The sequence below is a fragment of the Syngnathoides biaculeatus genome, chromosome 11, assembly GCF_019802595.1.
Source record: "Syngnathoides biaculeatus isolate LvHL_M chromosome 11, ASM1980259v1, whole genome shotgun sequence".
Classification (NCBI taxonomy): Eukaryota; Metazoa; Chordata; class Actinopteri; order Syngnathiformes; family Syngnathidae; genus Syngnathoides; species Syngnathoides biaculeatus.
In genome coordinates this window covers 13175834-13200348 of record NC_084650.1, presented here as the reverse complement: position 1 = coordinate 13200348, position 24515 = coordinate 13175834, and the positions used below count along the sequence as shown (strand labels likewise).

The 24515-nt window shown below is 43.6% G+C and overlaps 1 protein-coding gene across 3 annotated transcripts; it reads right to left on the bottom strand.

Annotated features, from left to right (window-relative positions):
- Positions 1-552: 552 nt before the first annotated feature.
- On the bottom strand, positions 553-23518 carry LOC133508379 (polycomb group RING finger protein 3). Of its 3 annotated transcripts, none has more exons than XM_061834318.1 (10): positions 23264-23518; positions 15707-15817; positions 13423-13540; positions 12811-12907; positions 11916-11971; positions 11712-11819; positions 5871-5959; positions 5616-5753; positions 4186-4266; positions 553-3990 (listed from the first exon to the last, which is right to left on the bottom strand). In XM_061834318.1, exons 2-10 carry the CDS (start codon positions 15719-15721, stop codon positions 3943-3945), a joined length of 750 nt encoding a protein of 249 aa, XP_061690302.1. In that variant the 5' UTR covers positions 15722-15817; positions 23264-23518; the 3' UTR covers positions 553-3942. The 3 variants fall into 3 exon arrangements, with proteins under 3 accessions (XP_061690302.1, XP_061690303.1, XP_061690305.1); XM_061834319.1 differs by lacking the exon at positions 23264-23518 and adding an exon at positions 22763-23130; XM_061834321.1 differs by lacking the exon at positions 23264-23518 and adding an exon at positions 22640-22662.
- Between the last annotated feature and the right edge of the window lie 997 nt (positions 23519-24515).

Genomic DNA, 24515 nt, shown 5'->3' with positions numbered 1-24515 from the left:
GAATGTCCGGGGTGACGTCACAGGCAGTAGATGCAGCCAAAATGGCGACCAATTGGATGTTGAATGACACTTCCGCAACTTTGCGCATGGATGATGTGCTCTCCGCTCATATTTAGTTTTTTCGTATAGACATTGGAGTGAATAATGTAATATGTATTTTTCATTACAATATCTATTTTGGAATGTCTATAGGGATGACACCTGGGCTTGAAAGAATTTGTTCCATAAAAACACTCCATTTAGTCTTCCGTCAAGTTTCCCGATTGAAATGAATTGAAAAAGTTGTTCTGAGGATATAAAATAGATATTAAGACAGGAATATACTGTCTTTTATTTGCTGACAAGGACAACTTGCCACTGAGCAAAAAGTCACAGTCACGCTCGCACGACGCGAGAGAGAAATCTGACATTTGATACGACGCGTGCTGACAGCGGCGTTACTTGACTTTTGACTTTGCTGGACTCGGAACAAGCATCCACGTCTCGACTCACAAAAGGCTTGCGATGGTCAGCGGTGGTGTGTAATTTCATTTTTATGAGCTTTAATTTATTACTGCCACACCAAAAAAAAAAAAAAAACAAAAGGTCACATTTCACATAATTATGTGAATTGTTTCAAAAGGCAGCAAAAGGACAGCGCACGGAGCAGCCAGCAACTTTTAAAAAGCATTTATTGATTAAATACACAGTTAAGTTTGGACAAAAGCTTCTGTGTTGTTGTTTTTTTTTTCATTTTTGTAATTTTTTTTTTTTTTGGGAAGATAACATGAGAAATTCAGGACCCGCTCTCGGCCGCAACCCCCCCCCAACTCCAAAAAGGTTCACCATGGAAAGCGCTTTCATCACACAGCCGCAATAAATAATACAAAAAGGAGGCAAAAGGGTGGACGGAGGGGGAGGGGCGGAGGGGATGTATTTTTTTTTTTGGGGGGGGGGGGGGTACAAAGGTGAACGCTGAGAAGGCATTTTGTGACCTGAGGACCTGACTGGAAACACACATGAAAAGCCATATTGCACATTTGTCCTTCATTCTTCTAACCTGAAAAAGAGCACACGCGTCGTATTGTTTGTGTGTGTGTGTGTCACACGTCAACGTGGACATCAGGAATCCAGAATGCAAAAAAAAAAAAAAAAATTGAAATAATGTTCACGGACGTCGAAGTGAAAATGAGGCAAAGAGCTGGATTATTACGCGGCGCTAGTTGATTGACAGGCCTTCGTCTTTTTTTTTGTTCCCCTTTCGCTGGGTTCTTTGGTAAAAGGTAACGACTGTATGAAAGCCGGACAGATCTTCAGTTACGGCTCTGATGCAGCAACCTTCTTTCACACAGAGATGCTGCAAAGTGGTACATATCCATCCCCTTTATTGAATTCTGCTGCAAACATTAAGGCCAAGATTGAAATGGCGGATTTTCTGCTATGGCTCCAGTGCGGCAATTTTTCAGGGTCTCCGTGTGACAAGAGAAAACTGACGCCTAACAGAAGATCTGGCATTCATCCCCTTGACTGAGTTTCTCTTTCACACAGAAACCCTGCAAAAATCGCTGCATCGGTGAGTGAAAAGGTAAAGATTGTTAATTGCCATTTTTTCAACGTCCTCGTATGAAAGAACTCCAGACAGCCTGTCAATGAAGCAGCACAGAACCGAACCAATAAGGAGCCAGGTTTTGCGAAGGAGGGGGGGGGGGGGGATACGCAGTTCCAACAGGGGTTTCGGGTTAGCACCAGAGAAAGCACCAATGTCACGACTGGACTGAGATTAACACTTGGTTGTTTTTAACAGTGTCCAACAACGACGACGAGCGTGTGCTGTGTTGTCAGCCAATAAAAATTCCAGAAAAATAAAAACAACAACAACAACAAAAAGCTAGAAAATTCAAACTTATGGATTTGGAGCACCGTGTCTGACATTTCTACGTCCAACTCCGTCCCTTGGCTGATCCACGAGACATCACCGTGGTTTCCAAATGCAAACGAGAGAAAATTTGCATCGCGCGACATTTCTGTCATGAAAAGTTCTTACGGAGCATTTTGTTCTTGGTACACATTGTTTAAAATGAAATTATTGATAAAACAGGACTGCCTGATCTGAACATGGCACTTTAGAGCGGGTGTGAAGTGTCATTAAATGGACGTCCGCGGCAGATTTGATTGGCGGCACCCCCGTCGGCAATTTCACGCAGAGACGCTGTAAAACGGCTGCATCGGGGTCGGAACATTTGTCCCCTTTACTGGGCCCTGTGGCAAAAGATAAGAGAGGGATTGTGGGTTTTTGGTGCAGCGGTTTCGCAGCGTGTCTTTTTCAAAGAGCTGAACAAATCCTGTCAATCAAGCCGGTACTGCACAAACCGTGCACTCTTTAACACAGAGACCCCGTAAATAAACGCTGGGATGTTCTCCTACGGCCCTCCATCCACCATTTATCCCTTCACTGGACTCCATGACCAAAAAGTAGAGTACCATCATGTCAGACCTGCTATCACGTGTCTTGATCCTGCATTTATCCATTTTTGCTGGGAAATGTGTGAAAACGTAAATTCATAAATGCCTGTTCTGGCTCTCTAATGTGGCATTTATCACCTTTTGCTGGGTTCTGTGTAATAAGTGTCGGCTAATGCCGGAATCTCACGTTACAGCCTTTTACATTCCCTTTTGCTGGCCCTTGTGTCCAAAATTAGATATGGATAAATGATAGACAAAAAAAAAAAAACAAAACGCTGATACAACCATTTCACCTTTCACACAGAAACCCTGCAAAATGGCCACACCAGAGCCATGAGGGAAAAGCTGAGATTGACCACTTTCACTGGACTCTGTGTCAATAGGTGGAGTATGATATCTGCCAGGGAGTTTTCACACTCTGATGTGGCGACTTTGCAGGTTTTCCGTGTGAAATGGGAACGCAAGTATGGCCCCTCATTAAAATTTGAGAGGTGTCACTTTTTTTTTTTAAACATTTCAGGGGCGGGGGGGGGGGGGGGGGGCATTTTAATGACGCAGAATCGTTGCTGGCATTCCGAAGAAACGGGACGGGATAGAAGACGGCTGGCGGGGGCGTCTATGCCGCACATCTGCTTTGTTCAAATAACAACAAAAACATTTTTTAACAAAAATTAAACAGAAAAAAAAAAAAAAGATATATTTTCGATATAGATAGCACTTCTGGACGCGTTCTGTTTTTAACAGTCTAAAAGTCTCTCTTACTCCTCTGCTGCCCGGCTTCCTATAAGCACATTGTATGTACATTATATAGAACATAAATTACGACACGAAGCCTATTCACAATGGACAATCATCAATAGCAAATTGGATGGAAAAAGGGGCGGGGCCTGAACACACCAAAAAAAAAAGACACATTCAGAAACGTTTTACTCCATAGCCAGCTTAAGATGGACACGCGTAGAAAATCTTTGTCTTCAAAAACAAAACCATATAAAACTTTTCATCCTCCGCTCCGATTGGCTGAAAGATGGTCACGTGACCCTCCCCCCGTCCCGCCCGCCCCCGACATCTCATTTGCATGTAAACAGAGCACCAGTGTAGTGTCTTTTTTTTATGGTTGTGTCTCTTCTTCAACTGTACAAAAGTATAAATATATGCTTTATCTCCATTTCTTTTTTTTTTCCTTTCTTCTTTTTCACATATCTCGGATGTAGCGCGCAAAAAAAAAAAGTTAAACAAAAATCAATGACAACAACAAAAACAAATCGGAAACAACGCCAGTGTTGTGGTACCTCCCCGAGTTGCTGGCTTTTTTTTTTTTTTTTTTTTTTTTTTACGTTGAGTGTGGTTTCGTTGTTGTGACGTTTGCTCGCCGCTGCTGGTTGATCGTCTTTGCATACACGTCGGTGGTTAAAACGGCACACCGGGACACGGTCGACGACAAGAAGATACAAAATAAAAAAAAATAAAAAAGAAAGAAATGGTATATGTCCTTTTGAGCTACAGAAGATCCATCTTGGGTCTGTAATGGAGCAGGAGGGGCGATTTCTGGAAGCGTATAAAAATAAAAAAATGTAAATTAGCCCGAGGTTCCCTTTTGAAATGAATAAAAACACCGCGATTGCGGTCATTTTTCCATCGTTGGTCGAAGCGAAATGTGAAACGCGTCTGTAGCAATCTGCAGATATGAATACGTTCAATAATCAGCATCCGTGGTGAGTGCGGCGTGTAAAAAGGGATTACCTTAAATCTCCATCTCGTCACGACGACAAATTTCAAAGTGTGGTCCTTGCCGAGGATTTCCTCATTGCATAAAATGTCCAACTGTGGGAGCGGAAAAAAAAAAATATATATATATATATTATTTTTCTTTAAAAAAAAAAAAAAAAAAAAAAATCGCATTATAGATGAGAGAGATGAAGACATTTTTTCATGGGATCTGTGTCTTCTTGAACAAACGTGCTGTCTCTCAGTCTGCCAATCACCACAGCGCCTCCCGCTGGCTCTCCATAAAGCCCACGGGGGTTGGGGGGAGACGGAGGGGGTCCAAGAATAGAAAAAGAGCACTGGAGGCTTCAAAAGGAGGCCTCTTAATCTTACGAGCGGCAACGTTCATGTGGAACTGGAGGTGAGCAAAACCTCTAATGAATTGGCATCACTGGCCAATGAAAATCTTTCAATTTTGTGATAATAGCTATATTTAATTTACCATAATGGTTTTTTTTTTTAGATGATTTTTTTAAGTGGGTAAAAATGTCTACTTTTGAAATTTAAATTACATATTTCTAGTTGAATGGGTGAGTGAATAAATGAATACCATTTATTGTCATCATACGACTACAATTTAATTCTCCTGCTTATTTCAACATTTATACTAATAATTATTTCATCCATCCATCCATCCATACACCCACCCACCCATTTTCTCAGCCGCTTATGCTCACAAGGGTCGCGGGCGTGCGGGAGCCAATCCCCGCTGTCATCGGGCAGGAGGCAAGGTACACCCTGAAATGGTTGCCAGCCAATCGCAGGGCACATGGACACCAACAGTCGCACTCACAATCACACCTTGAGGCAATTCAGAGCGTCCAATTAATGTTGCGTGTTTTTGCGATGTGGGAGGAAACCGGAGTGCCCGGAGGAAACCCACGCAGGCACGGGGAGGACATGCAAACTCCACACAGGCGGGTTCAGGATCGAACCCGGGACCTCAGAACAGTGAGGCCAATGCTTTAAAAGTTAATTGGAACTGTGGCGCCATCAATTAATTAATTATTAAAATTTAATTCTAAAAAAAATATAAGGGTCTTTTTTTTAAATGTCTCATTGCCAAAAACTCAATACTTTTAAAAATTAATATTGCACATATATTTATTTCTCATTGTTATATTTCTTTTAGATTTTTAATATTGGTGACATTTTAAGTTAACATTTCATAATTATTAATTGTTTTATCAATTTAACTCATTGGACATGAAATAATAATAGTAATAATTTAGTATATTTGGATCAAATATTATGAGACAAGAGGCTCAAAATACTGCATTCCAAAAAGTTCTCTAGATGATGCATACTGCAAAATCCAAGCACAGTACGAAATTGTAACGTTTATTCTTGGATCGCAATCATAACCACTGTAATATCAATAATACCACATTTGTCATTGCCTCTACCTCGTTAAAGGAGGTCAAGTTGAGCTTTTTGGCGATGAACTTCTTGAGGTGGAGGACGGTGGCCTGCGCCGAGCATCGGATCCACTTGCGCTTGAGGCCTCGCAGTTTGCTGCTGTTGCACTCCAGGCAGATGCTCACCTGTCAGGGCACACCAGGGTCAGAGGTCACAAGGACTATCGCGGCAACGCCCCGTTGCCGGTTATTATGATAATCCCCGCCGAAAAATAAATGATCCACAAAACTTCGTATCCGTACCTGCTCATCGCTACGGTGATAGTCGTTGTCCTCTTCTGCTTTCTCCTCTCCTGCTTCCTTATTGGCCGTTTCCTCGGACTTGGTTTCTCCTGTGTGGACACAAAATATATATATATAAATAAATAAAAACGATGATTAGGAATTTTTTGCAATCGTTTCTCTCCTGGTAAAAAAAAAAAAAAAAAAAAGTACATTTTATTGTCGTAATCCCTTGTCACCAGTTTTATTTTGCAACAGGAAATTTGCTAGGTGTGGCTATCATGAGAAGACCCGCAAAAAAAGTCTTAAGGAGCTATCCATGCCTAAAAAGGCACAGGAAGTCAGCCATTTTGGTTCAAAATAGACCATTTAAGGGTAATTTAGTTATTCACGCATATTTGAAAATTCAGCCCCTGAAGCCATCTTGAATTTTTTCCCAATTTTATATACCAGTAAGTGTTGACCATGATGATTGGGGACCCACAAAAATGTTTCTCTTACCATGCCAAAAAACACACAGGAAGTCAGCCATTTTTGTTCAAAATAGAACATTTAAGGGCATTTTAGTTATTCGCGCATATTAGAAAATTCAGCCCCGTCAATTTCAAGTAAATCCCCCCCCCCCCCAATTTTATACACCAGTAAGTGTCTAACATGACGAATGGAGACCCACAAAAATGTTTCTCTTTGCCATGCTAAAAGAGGTGCAGGAAGTCAGCCATTTTGATTAAAAGCAGTCATTTCATTCATTCACTCAAATTTGAAAACTCACCTCCAAAGTCAGTTTTATTTCGCAACATGAAGTTTGATAAATGAGTCAAGAGCAGAGCCACCAAAAATGTCTCTAAAAACCATGCTCGAAAACACAGAAAGGTTAAAAGTCGAGCAGGTTTGCACACCACCATGGAAGCGCATACGGTGTACTGCAGACGCTACAACAACAAATATATTACAGCATCCGTTGGGAAATCTGTTTGTGTACGTTTTCAGACCTGCATCGCTTTATGTGTATACAATAAAAAGACAGACAACAGAGCAGAAGCTCACAAGAGAGACATTTCGTTGTGTATGGTGCACGCATCGAATATTTGGATATGAGATGCACTTCTCCAGTGCAACGGAGGTGGACTGCTGTACCACGACCTTGAAAACACAAAAGAAATTTACTCTTTTCGTCTTTAAATCATTGAAAAGAATAGCTATGTGCGTTTCTGTGAGCAGATGGGATTGCATTTACCAATCGAGGAGCCATTTTCCATTTGGGAAAACCGATCCCAGAGAGAATTGCAGTGTGCGCTCACGTGTGTGTGTGTGTGTGTTTGTGAAGTCTCCACGGCAACCATCTCCAGAGTCAACCTGCTTGATTGCGGATCAAGAGGATCTCGCTCTTATCATTGGTGCGGTGAAAACATCTTCATACGACTCCAGAGTCTCTCTGGCCCGCTTTAAGGAGGCGCTGTCGGGGGGGAAGATCGATTGCTTTGGTCTGTGGCCGTGTTTACGTTGCGTGGAAATTATACGAAAGGTTCAATCAATAGAGGGGGTCCCACTGAAAGGGGATTTTCAAGATGCCTGTAAAGTCACATTACCATTAGTCCTCCCCGCAAGTCTGAATGTAGTACCGAAGATTGTGATGCATCGCGATGAACGCTTGGCTGCCCCAAGCTGCCTTCAAGACGCTAGCAGAAACTGTGTGCTAATCAAAGTCATGCCGTTACCCATATTTAAAGGTCCACTGTCATGAAATGCACGACTTTTAGTATGTTATTAATGAAAAAAAATGTCAGCCGGTATGGATCCAGCCGTTTTTTTTGATGGCTTTTTGTAACTCCCGCCATGAAAATCCTCTCGAGGGATTTTTTTTGGAGAAGAAGCAGGAAGTGACGTACAGGGCAGTAGCGCGCTCAAGCGGTCTCGTCTGTTTATACTAGTTTTACCTCCTGAAAGGTAGCTCGTTGTTCCTTCGTGTTAGCCAAAATGCGGGCTTGTTGCATTGCTGGATATTGCTCAAACACTCGGGAGGATGGATTTACCCTTCATAAGTTTGCAAGAGACTCGGTTCGTTGTGAAAAATGGATTGCACAGGTACAAAGGACGAGACGTAATCCATAAGTCAGGGGTGCTAAATGTGTCGATGTGCGCATCGGAAGGCTTCCGTGCAGCAGCCGCTGAAGGACGGCCTACGCAGGCCTTGCGGCTCATCTCCACCGCAGAAGTGGATCGGACAGGGAGGCGGTTTGGCCGTGGCGGCCTCGTCGCTTGCGGGCGGCGTTGTTTTTATCACCGTCGCGCGGAGCTGGATCGGGCGGGGAGGTAGTTTGGCCGTGATCCGCATATCATCTAAATGTGGCTCGAAATTATAGGGTAATAATGCCCCGGTCACTTCAGCCACAGCGTGTATTCAATGGCGAATGTCTGGGGTAAGTCGATTCAGCCAATATGGCGACCACTTGGGATGTCGAATGACACTTCAGCAACTTTGCGCATGGATGACGCGCTCTCCGCTCATATTTATTTTTTCATATAGACATTGAAGTGAATCATGCTATATGTATTTTTCAATACAATATCCATAGGGATGACACTTGGGCTTTAAATTGTGGAAGATGAGCAATCCAATCACAGCAAAGCTCATTTCCGTGTCCCGGAATCCTGAGAAATCCCTCCGTTTCACCTGCAAGGGACAACACCCCAAATAGAACATTTTGGGCAATTCCAACCTCAATTATCTTGCAAACCCGTGAAGAGGACAGGCAAAATAATAATAATAATAGTAATAATTTTAAAAACTTGATTGCAAGGTTCCTTTCATGTTGATAACCTCTGGCAAAGCAGCAAAAATAAGAAGAGCCAGCAGCGTTCAAAGTAGAGTTGTTCACGAGACGCATCCTCCCGCTGCTCATGTGACCGTCCTTCTGTTTTCCCAGTTTCGACAGAGCGACTCTCGGAGGAGTTGCGGAGTTGCTGCTCAGTGAGCAATAGTTGAATTAGATTCTTTTTCAACAGCTGCTCTTGCGGAAGCCCAGAGGAAGTTTCTGTTCTACGGCTGAGGGCTTCTGGTGGCGACGGGTAGGAGCGTGGTGGTGGCGGCGGCGGCGGCGGTCTTTAATTAAGTGCAGTGCCGCACTGCTGGGCTGTCGCCCGCAGTTAGCCCGGCGTGATCTTTGCTTTAGCGACCGGCTCCCTTTGCCGGGGCCTCCTCAAATACGAGCTAATGAGGAGCGTGGTTGCTCCCGCAAGACAAAGGGAGGAAGCCTCGTAAAACGGGGAAACCTGATCTGTTGTGCCACAAAACTCTTCGGACAGAAACTCAATGACATACCGCAATTATTTTGTTATGTCTTGACAAAATATGGCAAGCTAAGCATGATGGCTACGCACAAATGCCAAATGGATTCACAACAAAAGAAAGAATAACATACAACTACATACTAAGGAAACAAAAAACGAGAATGCTTCCTTACTTCTACTGAACAATGTCAACAACCTTTAGCAAAGCATTAAAAATGGCAATTGACTGCCAGAACTTTGTCTTAAGAACTGAGTGACCTGTAGTCATGTGACAAAAACAATGACCAACAGTCCATTGTTTTGGCGAAACGAGCATCAGCAACTTCCACTGACGTGACAAAAACAATCTGCTTGACACTTCCTTTGTTTTAATTTCAGTAATTTCCGGCCGACAAGCCGTGACTTTTTTTCACACGTTTTCAACCCTGCAGTGATGCGGCTAATTTGTGCATTTTCTCTAACGACCGCAAGGGGGCACTCGAGCGGAATATATGTGCCGAGGAAGTCACTTTTACCGGTGCGGGCCTGTTAGCGCTGCGCTGGCATGTTACCGCCGTGTCTCTGTGATTTTTACCAGTATTTTTTTTTTTTTTTAACTGGCCCTGTTAGCGTGGCGCTAGCGTTAGCGCGCCGGCGCAAGCATTAAACTCTCTGTATCACGTCTTTCTTTGTATATATCTCATGTTTCAATGTCGGTTTCAATTTGGTCACTTGCTGTTTTTACACGGCTGCGGCCGATGTATGTACCAAGTGGTATTTCCTTTACAAATGTACTGGGTGAGGTTTATAACCAGGTGCGTTTTAATGAACCGAGCGTCAACGACCTCTAGCAGAGTGGCGAAAAGGAGAGCCGATCGGAGGCCAACCCCAAAGCGGTTCAAAAAAGAACTGACAGTGTCATTATCCAAAGATATTCAGGCTAATTTAATATTTTTCTGTGGATCCTGGAATAAACGAAAAAAATATATATATATAGATGTTTGGGGTGCAATGGTAAGAGACTTGAAATCAAAGAGGGATTTACAGAAGGTTTTCCGTGTGCTTACATAAGCGTTCTCACCGTGTGAATGTGCAGGGAATGAGCACCAGATTAGCAGAGAGAGTAAGGCATCACACCACGTTACATGACGTTAAAAAAAATTACTTTTTTTTTTTTTTTTTTAAATCAACTATGTTGATGCATCGAGTTGTGCGAGTGTGTGTTTGTGCAACGCTCCGAGAGATTTGCTGCCCCTCTTCCCCACGCGCTTAAATTAGCGGAATAAGAGCGAGGGATTAAGTGAGCGATTAGGACCCTCGAGCGTGACCGCCCTCAAAAGAAACAAAGCCACCGATCCTTGGGATTGGCTAAAAAAAATAAATAAATAAATATCAATTCAAGTGCTGCCAATGATATTACTGTGTGCTATTGTGTAAACATCTGCAAAGTGTTGCAGTGTATCGTTTCACATTTTAAAACGATTTTTAACATGCAATAGTGAAAGTCATTCTGTCATTCAAAGACAGCCAAAATGACACAACCATCCTCACTTCAAACCAAAATAATAACATACAGTAAAGTCTCGGTCCTGGTTTTCGAACGAAAATTGAGATCTTTTTCCTCCTGTTTTCAAACGAAAATCGGGACTCAAACGCCCCCGACAAAACCCATGAATAATATATTGCGTGCGGCCAGACCAGCTGACCCACGACGCGCTATGTTGTGAATTCCCACGCCGCCGAAAAAAAACCCGGAAACAACATAATGCGCGCGGCGCAAGCAGCCGACCCAACCACGACGCGTTTTGTTATTGTCAATTCGAACGCCCCCATAACACGAGCGGTGCAACCAGCGCACTTTTGTTATTCTGTATAACGCAACCTCTGTACACCGACGTGTCCCGGCAGTGACTTGTTTTTCTTGTTAACGAAGATGACCGTATTAACACCCAATCATGGCTCCAAAGAAGGCAAGTTGCTTGTTTAAAGTTATTCTGCACTTTTGTGAATAAAAAAAAAGTTTACAACGCTGGGGGCCGAGTTGTCACAGATACAGCAATGCGCTCCCAGCCTCACGTACTCCACTACTAAAGCGTACATTTTAGGCAAAAAATAAATATATTTCTTCAATTATTTTATTATATAATGTATTTAAACTATACATGTATTCCTACTATGTAGTTTATTATCAGGAGAAGCTAAAAAAAACTGCTTTTAAAAGCCAAATTGTTTAGGCTTGGAATGCATTATTTCTTTTTCCATTTAGTGTAATGGGAAACATTGATTCAGTTTTCGAACATATCACTTCTGGAACCGATTTCGGTCGGGAACCAAGGCATCTCTGTATATAATACTCATGATAGACAATGCAATTATGTTTCACGATCCGCAGTTAAACTGGCTTCAAAATGAGGGAAAAATGTCCACTTTGAACCAAAATGGCTGACTGATGTATGCCATAGACATTGCAATTACATTTCATGTTGATAATGGAAACTAATATTGGGGGATGACCTTCCAAATCAGTCGGGGGGAGAAAACGGGAGCCAAATTCATTTGTACAAGGAAGACGAGGATGTCTTTGGACCGTACCATTGTGCTGGTCCAGATGCATCTTCATGTTGCAGAGTTCCCCTTTAATGTCGCCGGGCACCTCCATGCCCAACTTCTGGTAGAAGTCCCGCTGCTTTTTTATCTCCGCTGGACGACAAAAAAAAAGAGCAAAGGTGGTGATAAGATATCTTTAAGGGCATATAAATGTGTTTTTCTTCTCCATTTTAAAAATACCAAACATACCCTCTTGAAGTCCGGGTACCAACTTGTACACAATGTCTTGCATTGTTCTGTCATGGCTGCCAAAAAGAAGACATATTGTGCTCATAGCAATAGAACACACACACAAAAGTGGACAAAATTGTTGGTATCCCTCTTTTTTTTTTTTTTTTTTTAAAGGAAAACCCACAGTGGGTCAAATAAAAAAGTAAAATATGAAAATCAGACCCTGCTTTTGAATTACGGTTAAACAATTATTTTAAAAGACGGCACGGTGGTTCAGCTGGTAAAGCCTTGGCCTCGCAGTTCTGAGGTCCCGGGGTTCAATCCATGACCCGCCTGTGTGGAGTTTGCATGTTCTCCCCGTGCCTGCGTGGGTTTCCTCCGGGTGGGCACTCCGGTTTCCTCCCACAACCCAAAAAACACTCAACATTAATTGGACGCTTTAAATTGCCCATAGGTGTGATTGTGAGTGTGCCTGTTTGGCTGACGACCAGTTCAGGGTGTACCCCCCCCCCTCCTGCCCGTTGCCAGCAGGCAGAGGCTCCGGCACTCCCCGCGACCCTTGTGAGGATAAGCGGCTAAGAAAATGCACGCATGCGTGGAATTATTTTAAAAACAACCTGATGAGACAGACCAGGGCAAAAATGACGGCAGCCTTTACTGAATATTTTGTCTCAGAAGCTTTTGTGGCGATCGCTGCAATCAAACGATTTTCGCAACTTTCCACGGGGCTTCTGTACCTCTCAGCGGGTATTTCGGCCGCCCACTCTTCATGCGCAAGCCGGCATCTTTCGGCTCCCTCCGGAGATTAATTCTGATGGGGATTTTATTTGATTCCGATATTCTCCAAATGGAGCGCGTTTGTCGCGACCGCTTTCCTTGAAAATGTTTGGTGCGCGGTTTGTGCGTCCCTCACCCGATGTACTGCAGTGGATGGCTCTGATGAATAACAATCCTGCATGTGGGACACGTGTTGTTCTCTTCCAGATACTTCACCAGGCAGCTTCGACAGACTGCACCCACAAACAAACAAACAGCGTGAGGAAAACTATGTGAACCCTTTGGAATTTCTTAAAAATGTACACAAATAATCACAAAATGTAACCAAACAATCTTTTTAAACAAATACTAGCACTACTAAGGTATCACTATGATTTTTATTCCCCAACCCCCTTGCACTAACCAGGAAAGAAGACTCATGTACATATGAGGCAACATCATTTTCAAACTAACTCCTCCCCTTTGCGAGCTCGGTAACAGATTTGAACGGCACAGTGTTGATTCCAGAGCCGATCCGCCATCAAACCTTTCTACACCTGACCCGTCTGCTACAAGAGACACGCTCCCTTTTTCCATGAGAGCTTCATTGCAGTCAGACAGCTGCAGTGGGCCGACGTGACCTGAATGTCTCTTTTCAAACGACTTCACCGGGATGCTCGGGGAGGCCGTGTGAAGTCGGAGGACTCTCTCTAGTGGGCGAGAGAGGATTTGCACAAGTGTATGTGTGTGTGTGCGTGTGTATACGTACACGTGTGCAAGCACTCCGTGACGGTGGTGGCGTCAATCAGGTAACCGTCGCACAGTCTACACGTGATGTGGGCGTTGATGTGACAGAGTTTGATCTTCCTCGTCAGCATGTCGGGGTTCTGCGGCAGGGGACGGGACAAGATAAGATATCAAAAGATGAGATGAGGTTCGGCGCCCGTTATTGTCAAGGCGACAATGGCCAGGCACGCTCGGCATGCGCCAATGCAGTCATACTGCCATCTTGTGGTAAATGACCAGAAACGTAATGCCAACGATGAATAAAACAACACATCATGGCTGTAGCAAGCCCCTCAATGTGTGTGTGAGAGGGGTTGGACGGGTCGGAAACTGTTAATTTTTATGCGTTCGGCTGCATCCTAAACCAAAATATACTGCACAAGCAATACCGTAATTTCCAGACTATAAGCCACGACTTTTGTCATACGCTTTGAACCCTGCGGCGAATTTATGGATTTTTTTCCAACGGCCGCCAGGGGCCCTCGAGCAACCCGAGAAAAGGTAAGAGAAGGGTGGAATATATGTGTCGAGGAAGATGCAAGTTTCATCTCCCTTCACGCTTTGTGCATGAATAAAATTAGCATGAACAGACCGTCATCGTGGAAAATGCAAGAAGGAACGCGTATGACGCAGTTTTTAAGTTAAAAGTAAATCGAGGTGGCCGATAAAGAAGCAAACAGAGCTGCTGCACGTAAACTTGGCATAAAGGAATCGATGGTGAGACGCTGTAAACGGCAGGGGGAAGAACCGGAGCAATGGAAAAAGACGGGGAAAAAAAAAGCTTTCAGAGGTAATAAAAGCAGGTAGCCTGAACCGTGTTGCTGCTGCCGTGTCTCAGTGACTTTTACCGATGGTTTTTTTTTTTTTTTTTTTTTTTTTTAGCGCTGTCTTGCTACCGTATTGCCGCTGTGTTACTGCCGCGTCACAGGCACTGTTTGGAAAGAAAGGCTAAGGTATATAATTCAAACTTTGAAAACTCGGTATACAGTCTTTCTTTGTAAATATCTCATGTTTCAATGTGGGCACATGCAGCTCATAGACAGGTACAAAATGTTTTTTTTCCTTTAGAAATGTACTGGGTGAGGCTTATAACCAGGCGTAGCTTATAGTCCAGAAATTACGGTAATACCTGTTGATAAGAACATATGCAGGGAGCAAATGGAGCTTAGTCCAACAGGATAAGAGCAGACCTTGTTATCATGCTAAAAATATTCAAAAGCAAAAAGTATGTTTCATTACAACTACTATTTATGCCAAAAAAACGACTTGAGTAAAACATTCCACTTCTCCTCATAGGTAGGGAGGTAGACAGGTAGGTATTTTGGTGGCTAACTCCGTGGGTACGCATGTACAGAGGCAGGTAGCCAAGCATAGGTAGGAACGTAGCTAGCTAAGCGAGGCGAGCTAGACAGCTCGATAGGTAATTCAAGCAGATAGCTGGCTTGCTATGTCAAGCTGGAAAGTACAGTAGATGGGTATGTAGGTTACTAAAAATGTTAAGTAAGTAGGTAGGTGTATAGGTGGGCAGCCAGCTACTGGTTTGGCAGTAGTATCAGACCGGAAAGAAATAATACGTAACCCAGTCTTAGTTATTAAAGGGCCTCTGACAGGAAAAGCATGATTTTTGTATGTTTTTGATAATTAAAAAAAAAAAAAAAAAAAAAGGCAGCCAGAAAGGACCCATCTGTTTTTTCACCGTACAACATGATTTTGACGTATATGGCTTTTTGTAACTCCCGCCATGAAAATCCTCTCGAAGGATTTGTTTTGGAGAAGAAGCAGGAAGTGACGTTCAGAGCAGTAGCGCACTCAAGCGGTCTTGTTTGTTTATACCAGTTTTACCTGCGGGAAGGTCGCGCTTTGTCCCTTTGAGTTAGCTAAAATGCCGGCTCGTTGTATTGCTCAATATTGTTCAAGCACTCGGGAGGATGGATTTACTCTTCATATGTTTCCAAAAGACCCGGTTCGTCGCGAAAAATGGATTGCACAGGCGCAAGGGACGAGAGCTTCGTGGGTTCCAAATGACAGGTAGGTGTGTATACAGCTAATAAAAAAAAAATAATAATAATAGTTTGGGGCAGACCACGTAATCCATCTTTCATAACGGAACAAAAGATCTGCGGAAAATGGATGGATGGATTTTTCATTACATTATCTATTTTAGAATGTTTGTAGGCATGACACTGGCCCTTTAATGAGTCTGTGAACAAGTTAGGAGTTGCACTTGACTAGTGAACGAATAATTGTGCCATTATAGTCCTTCTCACCCCTAATACCGCCATGCGTGGGCTGTGGATGTCACCGCGTCCACCTCTCTTCCTGCCGGTTTAGCAGCCGGTGGCGTTAGCTCCACATCATGGAGGGCCTCTCATGTGAGCCTGAGCAAGGGTGTGGGGGAGGAGGGGGAGAAAAGAAAGACATAAGCAATATTATATGAAGTCGTTTCATCTGGCTGATTCAGGACGCCCTTTGCAAAATGGAAATAAAGATAACTAGCGTGTTTGACGAAAAAATGTAACGTGAAACAAGAGCTTTTGTACCCCCACTGCGCCAAGAGTACACACAAACATCACTCGGGTGTGACAAAGAGCGCCTGTTGGTCCGCCTGTGGCCATTGGAGTGTTTGGCTTCGCTGTAGTTTGGCGTCCGGCTGGAGACACGCACAAACACACAGTGAAGAAAGCCTGCTATATGCGAGGCCACGGGCGGGTGGAGGAGGAAAGCTGCTGCTTCTTGTGAGGAAACCTTGGCCGGGCTTCAGAAACACACACACACGCACACACAGCCTCATCTTAACGCCATCTGAAGGCCAACATGCTAAAGGTTGGTATGCATGCTAGCATCGTGATTCCCTCTTTTTTTTTTGTCTTGAATAACTCCTTAGTGTCAAAATGATGTAAGAGCCTCATTCTTCCAAACTTGTTTGTTAGCGACTGATACGGTCGATGTGCTGTGTTTTTCTCACTTTAAAATGAGAACGTGGCTCTTTATTGAAGCCCAAGCAACTCCTCTTTGCTAGCTCCACGATAGCACTTATGCTAAAAGCTTCAGGGGATTCCCACCGGAGCCACTCGGACCAAAATGCACCAACTCGCGCGGTAAAACGTTTCCGCTGATGAAGACCGTGCGCTGTTAGCGGTTCTTCCTCCGAGCTATCAAACCATTACGGCGGACGAATCGAAGTAAACTTAAGACAAAATGGACAGCAAATCCTCGCAGCGCCATCCCTCCATCCATCCATTTTCGGAGTTGCTTATCCTCACAAGGGTCGCAGGAGTGCTGGAGCCTATCCCAGCTATCTTCGGGCAGGAGGCGGGGTACACCCGGAACTGGTTGCCAGCCAATCGCCGGGCACATCGAGACAGATAACAATCGCACTCACAATCATACCAAGAGGCAACTTAGGGTCACTAATTAATGCATGTTTTTGAGATGTGGGAGGAAAAACCAGAGTGCCCGGAGAAAACCCCCGCAGGCACGGGGAGGACATGCAAACTCCACACAGGCAGGGCCGGGATTTGAACACCAGTCCTCAGAACTGTCGGGCCAACAATCCAACCAGTTCGCAGCAACATATTGGTCGGGGGACGGACGACAAATTGTGAACTAATTCATTTTTGGAATGGTTCAAAAAGTTCAATGATGAACTATGAAAATAAAATTACTTCATTTGGAAGTTTGTGAGGTAAATTCTGAACAAATTCGAGTAGAAAATGAACTTTCCCAACATTAGGAAAACAGCACAACAATGAAATATACAGTATATGTCAACTAGAAGGATATTTAACACAAACGATGTAGGAACACGTACCAAGACAACATAATATTCACAGGCATATTCTGAAATTCTTAATCTTCTGCAGAAAACAACTAAAATTACTGAAGCTCAGTCACAGAAGTTGTGGAAGTTCTTGACTATTTTATGGGGCCTCCTAGTGGCTTGGTCGCACACACCAGGATGGGCTGCAGTAACCATGATGCACGAGTGAAAATTAAACATTTCATTTTGTTATTCATAGTTTTTTTTTTTTTTAATCGAGAACAATGCTACAAAGGGTCATTTTCCTATTATAGTTGATTCAAATAAATTATAAGCGTTACTGTTGGGTTTTTGGGGATGCTAGAACGGATTAATTGCATTTCTGTTCATTTCAATGGGGAAGGAGGTATTTGGTCACATTCAATTACGGGTTTTTGCTTAAACAAGTGAGTTTTGCATTTAAATACAATGTTTTGTCATTAAAAATAAGACATGAAAATGTGGTTTTGGTTGAATAAACTGCTCAAATATTTTGTTTCAATACAATATGAAGTCACACTCGAAAGTGCTTTACTCACCCAACAAATGAGTTTCCCATTTAAATGTAATATTATCTACACACTCAAAGGCTACCAGGTGCACAGAATGATCCTTAAAAAAATTATAGCAACGTTACAAAATTGGAATTTGTGTAACAAAAGGGTAGTTCTGACCTTCATATTACTGCGACTTGTTCACAAAAGTCAGTTGAAATCCAAACATTTATTGCCGACTACATGTCAGCTTGTACCTGTTGTGCCGCTAAACGGCTGAGGTCAAAGCGTCCCTCGCTTTGACGGGGTTTTAAACTGCTGACCTCCAGGCTAGTGACAACCGTGACTGCGGGCAAAGGGGTCTCAGGTGAGGTTAAAGAGGTCAAAACAATTGTGATGGTCCGAGGACAGATGGGGGCCTTCTGCAAACAGACACTTGAGAACCTTTCACACTGCCTATCAAAGCTGGACTTTTCCTGCAGCGCTGTTCTGTGTGTAGGGTACCAACACGGAACAAAGTCGATCTGCATTAAAAAAAAAACAATTTTTGTATAAGAGGCGGGACGGCAGCTGTGTGAAAGGGTTGTGAAAAGCCAAGGCAGGGGTGTGAACTTGAACACCCGCCATACACATCATCTCCCCGCTGTGTTGAAAACAATTGTCACTGCCTTATCTGCTCCTACCATCTGCATTTCAGTTCTTGACCCATACTAGCTTCTCGCACCTGAGTAGCATCTCCTCAACTTGCACAATCTTCTTCTTTTCCTTTCGGCTTGTCCCGTTAGGGGTCGCCACAGCGCGTCATCTTTTGCCATCTAATCTTCTCTGACACTCGCAGTCCTCATGTCTTCCCTCACCACATCCATCAACCTTTACTTTGGTCTTCCTCTCGCTCTTTTGCTTGGGAGCGCCATCCTCAGCATCCTTCTACCAATATACTCACTCTCTCGCCTCTGAACATGTCCAAACCATCGAAGTCCGCTCTCTCTCACCTTGTCTCCAAAACCTCCAACTTCGGCTGTCCCTCTAATGAGCTCATTTCTAATCCTATCCAAGCGAGAACCTCAACATCTTCATTTCTGCCACCTCCAGTTCTGCTTCCTGTCCACAGTCTGTAATCCGTACATCACGGCCGGCCTCACCGCTGTTTTATAAACTTTGCCCTTCATCCTAGTGGAGACTCTTCTGTCACATAGAACACCAGACACCTTCCGCCAGCTGTTCCAACCTGCTTGGACCCGTTTCTTCACTTCCTTACCACACTCACCATTGCGCTGGATTGCTGATCCCGAGTATTTGAAGTCGTCCACCCTCGCTATCTCGTCTATCTCCACCACTCTCATTCACACACATATTCTGTTTTACTTCCGTACTTGTTCTTTTTACACTTTGACGACAAGTTTAAATAATATCAGTTTAGAATAATGTTGACAACAATGTCCATCATCACAACATGAGACTTCAAAGCAGACATATCAGTGGGGTAACTATAATTGGCCCGTTTTTGTGACCAGATTTTATAATGATTAACTAAAAAGCAGACTTTCAAAACATCCATCCACCCATTTTCTTAGTCACTTATCCTCACAAGGGTCATGGAGAGTGGTGGAGCCTGTCCCAGCTGTCAACGGGCAGGAGGCGGGGGTACACCCTGAACTGGTTGCCAGACAATCGCAGGGCACATCGAGACAAACAGCCGCACTCACAATCACACCTCGGGGCAATTTAGAGTGTCCAATTAATGTTGCACGTTTCGGGGATGTGGGAGGAAATCGGAATGCCCGGAGAAAATCAACGCAGGCACAGGGAGAACATGCAAACTGCACACAGGCGGGGCCCCGGGATCGAACCAGGGACCTTAGAACTGTGAGGCCAACGCTTTACCAGCTGATCCACTGTGCCGTCCACTTTCAAAAGTAATCAAGAGTAATGTTTACCAACTCAAAAGGCAAAATATCCCTCTTGGATTGACTACTATTGGCTTTTCTTCTTCTAAAAGTTACATTATGTGGACAGGACTCAACAAAGTCTAATGCTAACAACAACAACAACGTCTCCAAATTCAGAGAAAACAAGTCATCATCACCTCACAAGACCGTGACTCAGATAGTATCAATAAAGTCAGCATTTTGGCCTTTTTCTGTGGCAACACACATTGTAAAAATTACGCAGAGTCAGAAAGCAAACAGAAAGCTCACGCTAAAATCGACCGCAAAAACAGAACAAGTCACACCAATTGATTATCTACGTTTGGCTTTTTTTTTTTTTTTTTTGGCAACACATTCTAAATGGTAAGCGAAGTGAGCACACATTTAAAAGGCTAACGTAGATAAAACCAAAATAATTCCAGTGGGCTTCTTTCATCATCACCCCAGGAGATTTTAGGCTATTATCAATGGATCGTTTGGGGGGTTTTGGCAACACGCATTCTAAAATTTACCTGATGTCAGGCGACTCTGTGATGTCTGAAGCAAAAATAAATAAATACATTTTTTTTTACACTTGCATGGCAGTTAAGAATCTCAAGTCTGTTCAAGTAAACTTTTTCCACGATCAAAACAAATCAAGACGACGATGGGCAAATGCTAAACTCCTTGATCTGTTTTGTTTCTTTGGGCGAAATCCTTTCTAGAATTTACATTTAGTGCGTGGACTGACGGAAGGTTCATGGTAAAAACACCACAAACAGCAAAAAAGAGCATCTGAATTCACACAGAACATCTTGGATATCTTTTGTCACTGACTCACACCAAAAGATAAGCGAGCGGATTGAGTCAGAGATAATGCTAAAAAAAACAATGCTAACAGCAAAATATGTCTCTTGAATTAATGACGGTGCAAGTTTTTCTTTGGCTTTTTGGGCGACAGACAAGCAATGCAACACATCGTCACATTTCAGCTCCAAAAATGGAGGTGAAATGCCTTATTATGGTGACAAGCAATTTTTTTTCCCCACTCCCAAGACAATTGACCTTTCCGACCCGTCAATCACACGTACAATAATAGCCAATCAGATGGCCACATTGTCTTAACACGCCCCTGCCGCCGCGTTGTCCCACAAGCAATGCCGGTTGTAAGTAGCCTGCGCTTGGAAAAGTTAATGTTACGAAGAAAATGGCCCTCAGATGCGCTTGAGGAACATTCAATTCTGATGAAAGATATCCTGCTAGGTTACAAGGCACCCGCTTGATTCATTTTCCAAAGGCCAAAACAGAGTTGATGAAGTGTCTATGATGGGTTAAGGCTCGCGGAAGAGCGCATGTACAACTAAATGTGGACAATATCAACAAACACAAGGCTGTACGTTCAAAGGTAAGTGAGGGAGAAGTATCTTCTCTGAATTATTATCAGTGCTTTACACATTGCAGGAGAACAACTTTCACTTTGTTCACGCATCACTGACCTGCTGAATGAAGTGTGTCACGTTTTACGCAGAAGAGTCGGGTTAGGGATACATAAATGCGCCACGTCGTGCAAGAGAAATGTCTATTTGCCTATTTGGATCACAATCAGACTTTTAAGACAGAGCACTGGGTTCCATTAGAGCAGAGTCTAATGAATACACCCACTAATTTATAAAAAGACTACAATGATATTACCTCGTGATCTTTCCAAGTAAAAAGTACTCCCCCTGCTTCACATGCGCAGTACGATTCCACTATTTTACCCTGTTGGATTTCAATAAGAAGTTTGTGAGGCGTCAAACTTTGCCAACATTTCGCCATAACTCTGACATTGCGCCCCGCTCCGTCCAAAATCTTGATTCCGTGTACATATCCTTGCGTGAAATAGTCGAGACCTCTCTGGAGAACTCTCTTGGACAAATCTGACTCATTTGGCAAAAAAACATACCACAATATTAGCTGGAACACGCGATAAGAGAATCGACTTCGAACATGTTCTGTTCAATCGCCATTTTTGGAAGCTTGTTGGACATGGCTAAAGGGGCAGAGCTTAAGATCGCCATCGAAAAGGTACATTTCTTCATTCATCGCAGTGAAATTCATATTTGCCAACTGGAATTACAACCCTTTACTACCAACAATGTAGATACAATAGTCAAGCGTCCCTGTCACTGGCGGCATGTTTTATAGTTGTATATCTAAGGAAAAATTATTTTTTGCCCTCCAAAAGCTTCTTTCTCCATATTGGTTTTGATGTTTTATGGTTTAAGTTGTCACATATAGCAAGGAATACATTATTAGCTTCGAAAACGCTGTCCTTCTTGACATTTTTTCACAAAACGCTAGCTTTCTCAGCTTTTTTTTTTTTTTTTTTTTAGACAGAAATCATTGTTTCACTGCTAAGTAGCGGAGAAAAGAAAATAGTAAAGCTAAACTTTTTGGGAGTGAAGGAAGATTTACTACTATTTCACTTTTGTTTGGTGTTTATATGAACAAAATACTGTGCGGGTATTCAAAGATGAGGCAAAAACCTCTCAAACGGTCAACTTTGAAATCAACTGGCAGTGAATGAGTGACAAAATAGTCAACGAACGATAAGTCAACTACAAGTGACTGTGGCAACTGTCTCAAAAAAAAAAAAAAAAAATCAATCAAGGCTAATGCTAAAAACAAAGCTAACAGCAAAACAACATTTTCTTTGGCGGCACACCTTACAAAAATGAAAGCTATTTTAACACTTGGAAGACGCCCCATCTAATAGTGTTTTGTGCCAGCAAAAATCACCTGTAAGGTGATTTCCCTGAAGTAAAATTTAAGAAAATGTTGGTTTTTGTAGCAGTCGTGCTCAATTATGACCAAACGTGGTGGCTAAATGAAGTTCAAGCAACTTTTTTTGCGACCCTGTTGCCCAAGTTAGCACGGTTAGCATCACAAAGCATTCAAAACCGACGACAAAAAAAAAAAAAAAAAAAAAAAGCACAATAAGCATAGTGCCCCACGCACCGTGTCACACACTGCACATCCGTGGGGAAAAAGGCACCCCCCAAAAAAAAACCACCAAAAATGTGGAGGTGGGGATGTAAAGAACTGAACCCCCCACCGACCCCCATCACGTTTAATCCAAACCTCATGTTGAGGCTCCACACAGCAACTTCAATGACGGGCCTTGAGTGCGGGAAGTGCACCGCAGAGGAGCGTCAGAACAAGACGAGACACGCCGGCCAGACGAGCCCGAGCCACGGGGAGGACCACCGCGTGCATCCCGGTCGAGCTCCGAGCTTGTGGGCTTTGCCTCCCCCCCCCTCCCCTCCTCCTTCCTCCATCTCGCTTCAAAGCTGTCGTGCAAACTGAAAGGGGGGCCCCGGCGCCGCCGTACACCAAACAATAAGACACAAACACGGAAATTGTCTCACGGACAACACGTATGGATAGCATGCCTGGTAGCAGCCAGCGTGAAGCCATGCTAGGACCCGGGAGGAGGCGGAGGAGGAGGAAGGGGGACCCGGGTGGCGGTGGTGGTGGTGGTGGGGGACAAACCGGCACCCGAAACCGGCCACCGAGGCCGGGGTTGGGGGAGGGAAGGAGGGGGCTGGGGTGCCGACGGCGGCTCCCCGAGCGCCGACTGACCTGTTCGAGAACCGCCGGAGTCGGCTGGATAGTGGGTCGGATCCGAGTTAAATCCACTCGCGGTACAACAAAGAGGCGAAAATAACCGAGTGGCCGCGGAACAGGCCGAAGCACAGCGCTCCCGGAGCAGCGCCGCGCATGCGCACAGCACAAGCGGCGAGAGAGGGGGCACTGGTTTTACTACCAATAATAGAATATATTAATATCAATTAAAATAACAATAAAATGCTTCTCAATAACCCGTTGTTACATTATTTGTGCACGTTACATCAAGCTACTTATACTGATCACTACCTCTTTCCTGATTGGTTGGCAGCAATCACATGGTTGTCCTATTTACTGTTTCGCGAGTTCTATTTCAAATAGATCAGGTCAGCTAGGCAAACGTTATCCATCAACTCTGACGGCATCTGTCATCTCGCTATGTTTATCTATTTATTGGAGACCTATGTGTCCATTGACGAAAGCCGCGGGACGCGCTTTCCTGTTGCATTTACTGATGAAACATGCACGCAGAAACAGTCCAGTTGCGATCGACTCAATGCCCCGAGAATATTATTAAAATGCACAACACACACTCTGATTCAAATATTTCAGCATTTTTTTATGTATAATGTCGATCTTTAGAGTTTATAGCAAAGGAAAACCTCAAATTCAACAACTCTCAAGAAATAATGAAACGTGACTTTTTAAACAAAGAAAGGAGGCGATTTACCGTATGAAAAGTATTTTCCCACTTTTTAATCGGTGTATATAATGTAATAGCAGTGAAATAAATGAACTTTTCTTCTTCTTTTCCTTTGACCCCAAGTATTTGAAGTCATCCACCCTCGCCATCTCTTCTCCCTTGAGCTTCACTCTTCCTCCCCCGCCCCCTCTCATTCCCGCACATGTATTTTGTTTTACTTCGGCTAATCTTCATTCCTCTCCTTTCCAGTGCGTGCCTCCATCTTTCTAACTGTTCCTCCTCCTGCTCCCTGCTTTCACTGCATATCACGATATCATCTGCGAACATCAAGGTCTTAGGGGAAACCAGTCTCACCTAACCGGTCAGCCTATCCATTACTACCGCAAACAGGAAGGGGCTCAGAGCGGATCCCTGGTGCAGTCCCACTCCACTTTAAATTCTTCTGACACACCTACGGCACATCTCACCGCTGTTCTGCTGCTCTCATACATGTCCTGTACAATTAACCCATTCGTGGGCAGCGTCCCATTTTTGGGACATCATGATTTTCACGCATTATATCCT

What these genes read in the sequence shown, in the direction of transcription:
- LOC133508379 (XM_061834318.1), bottom strand. An exon ending in CACGGAGTGCTTGCACACGT is followed by an intron (nt 12,908 to 13,422) that starts GTACGTATACAC and finishes TTGTGGGTGCAG; the next exon opens with TCTGTCGAAGCTGCCTGGTG. An exon ending in GCATCTGGACCAGCACAATG is followed by an intron (nt 5,960 to 11,711) that starts GTACGGTCCAAA and finishes GTGTCCACACAG; the next exon opens with GAGAAACCAAGTCCGAGGAA.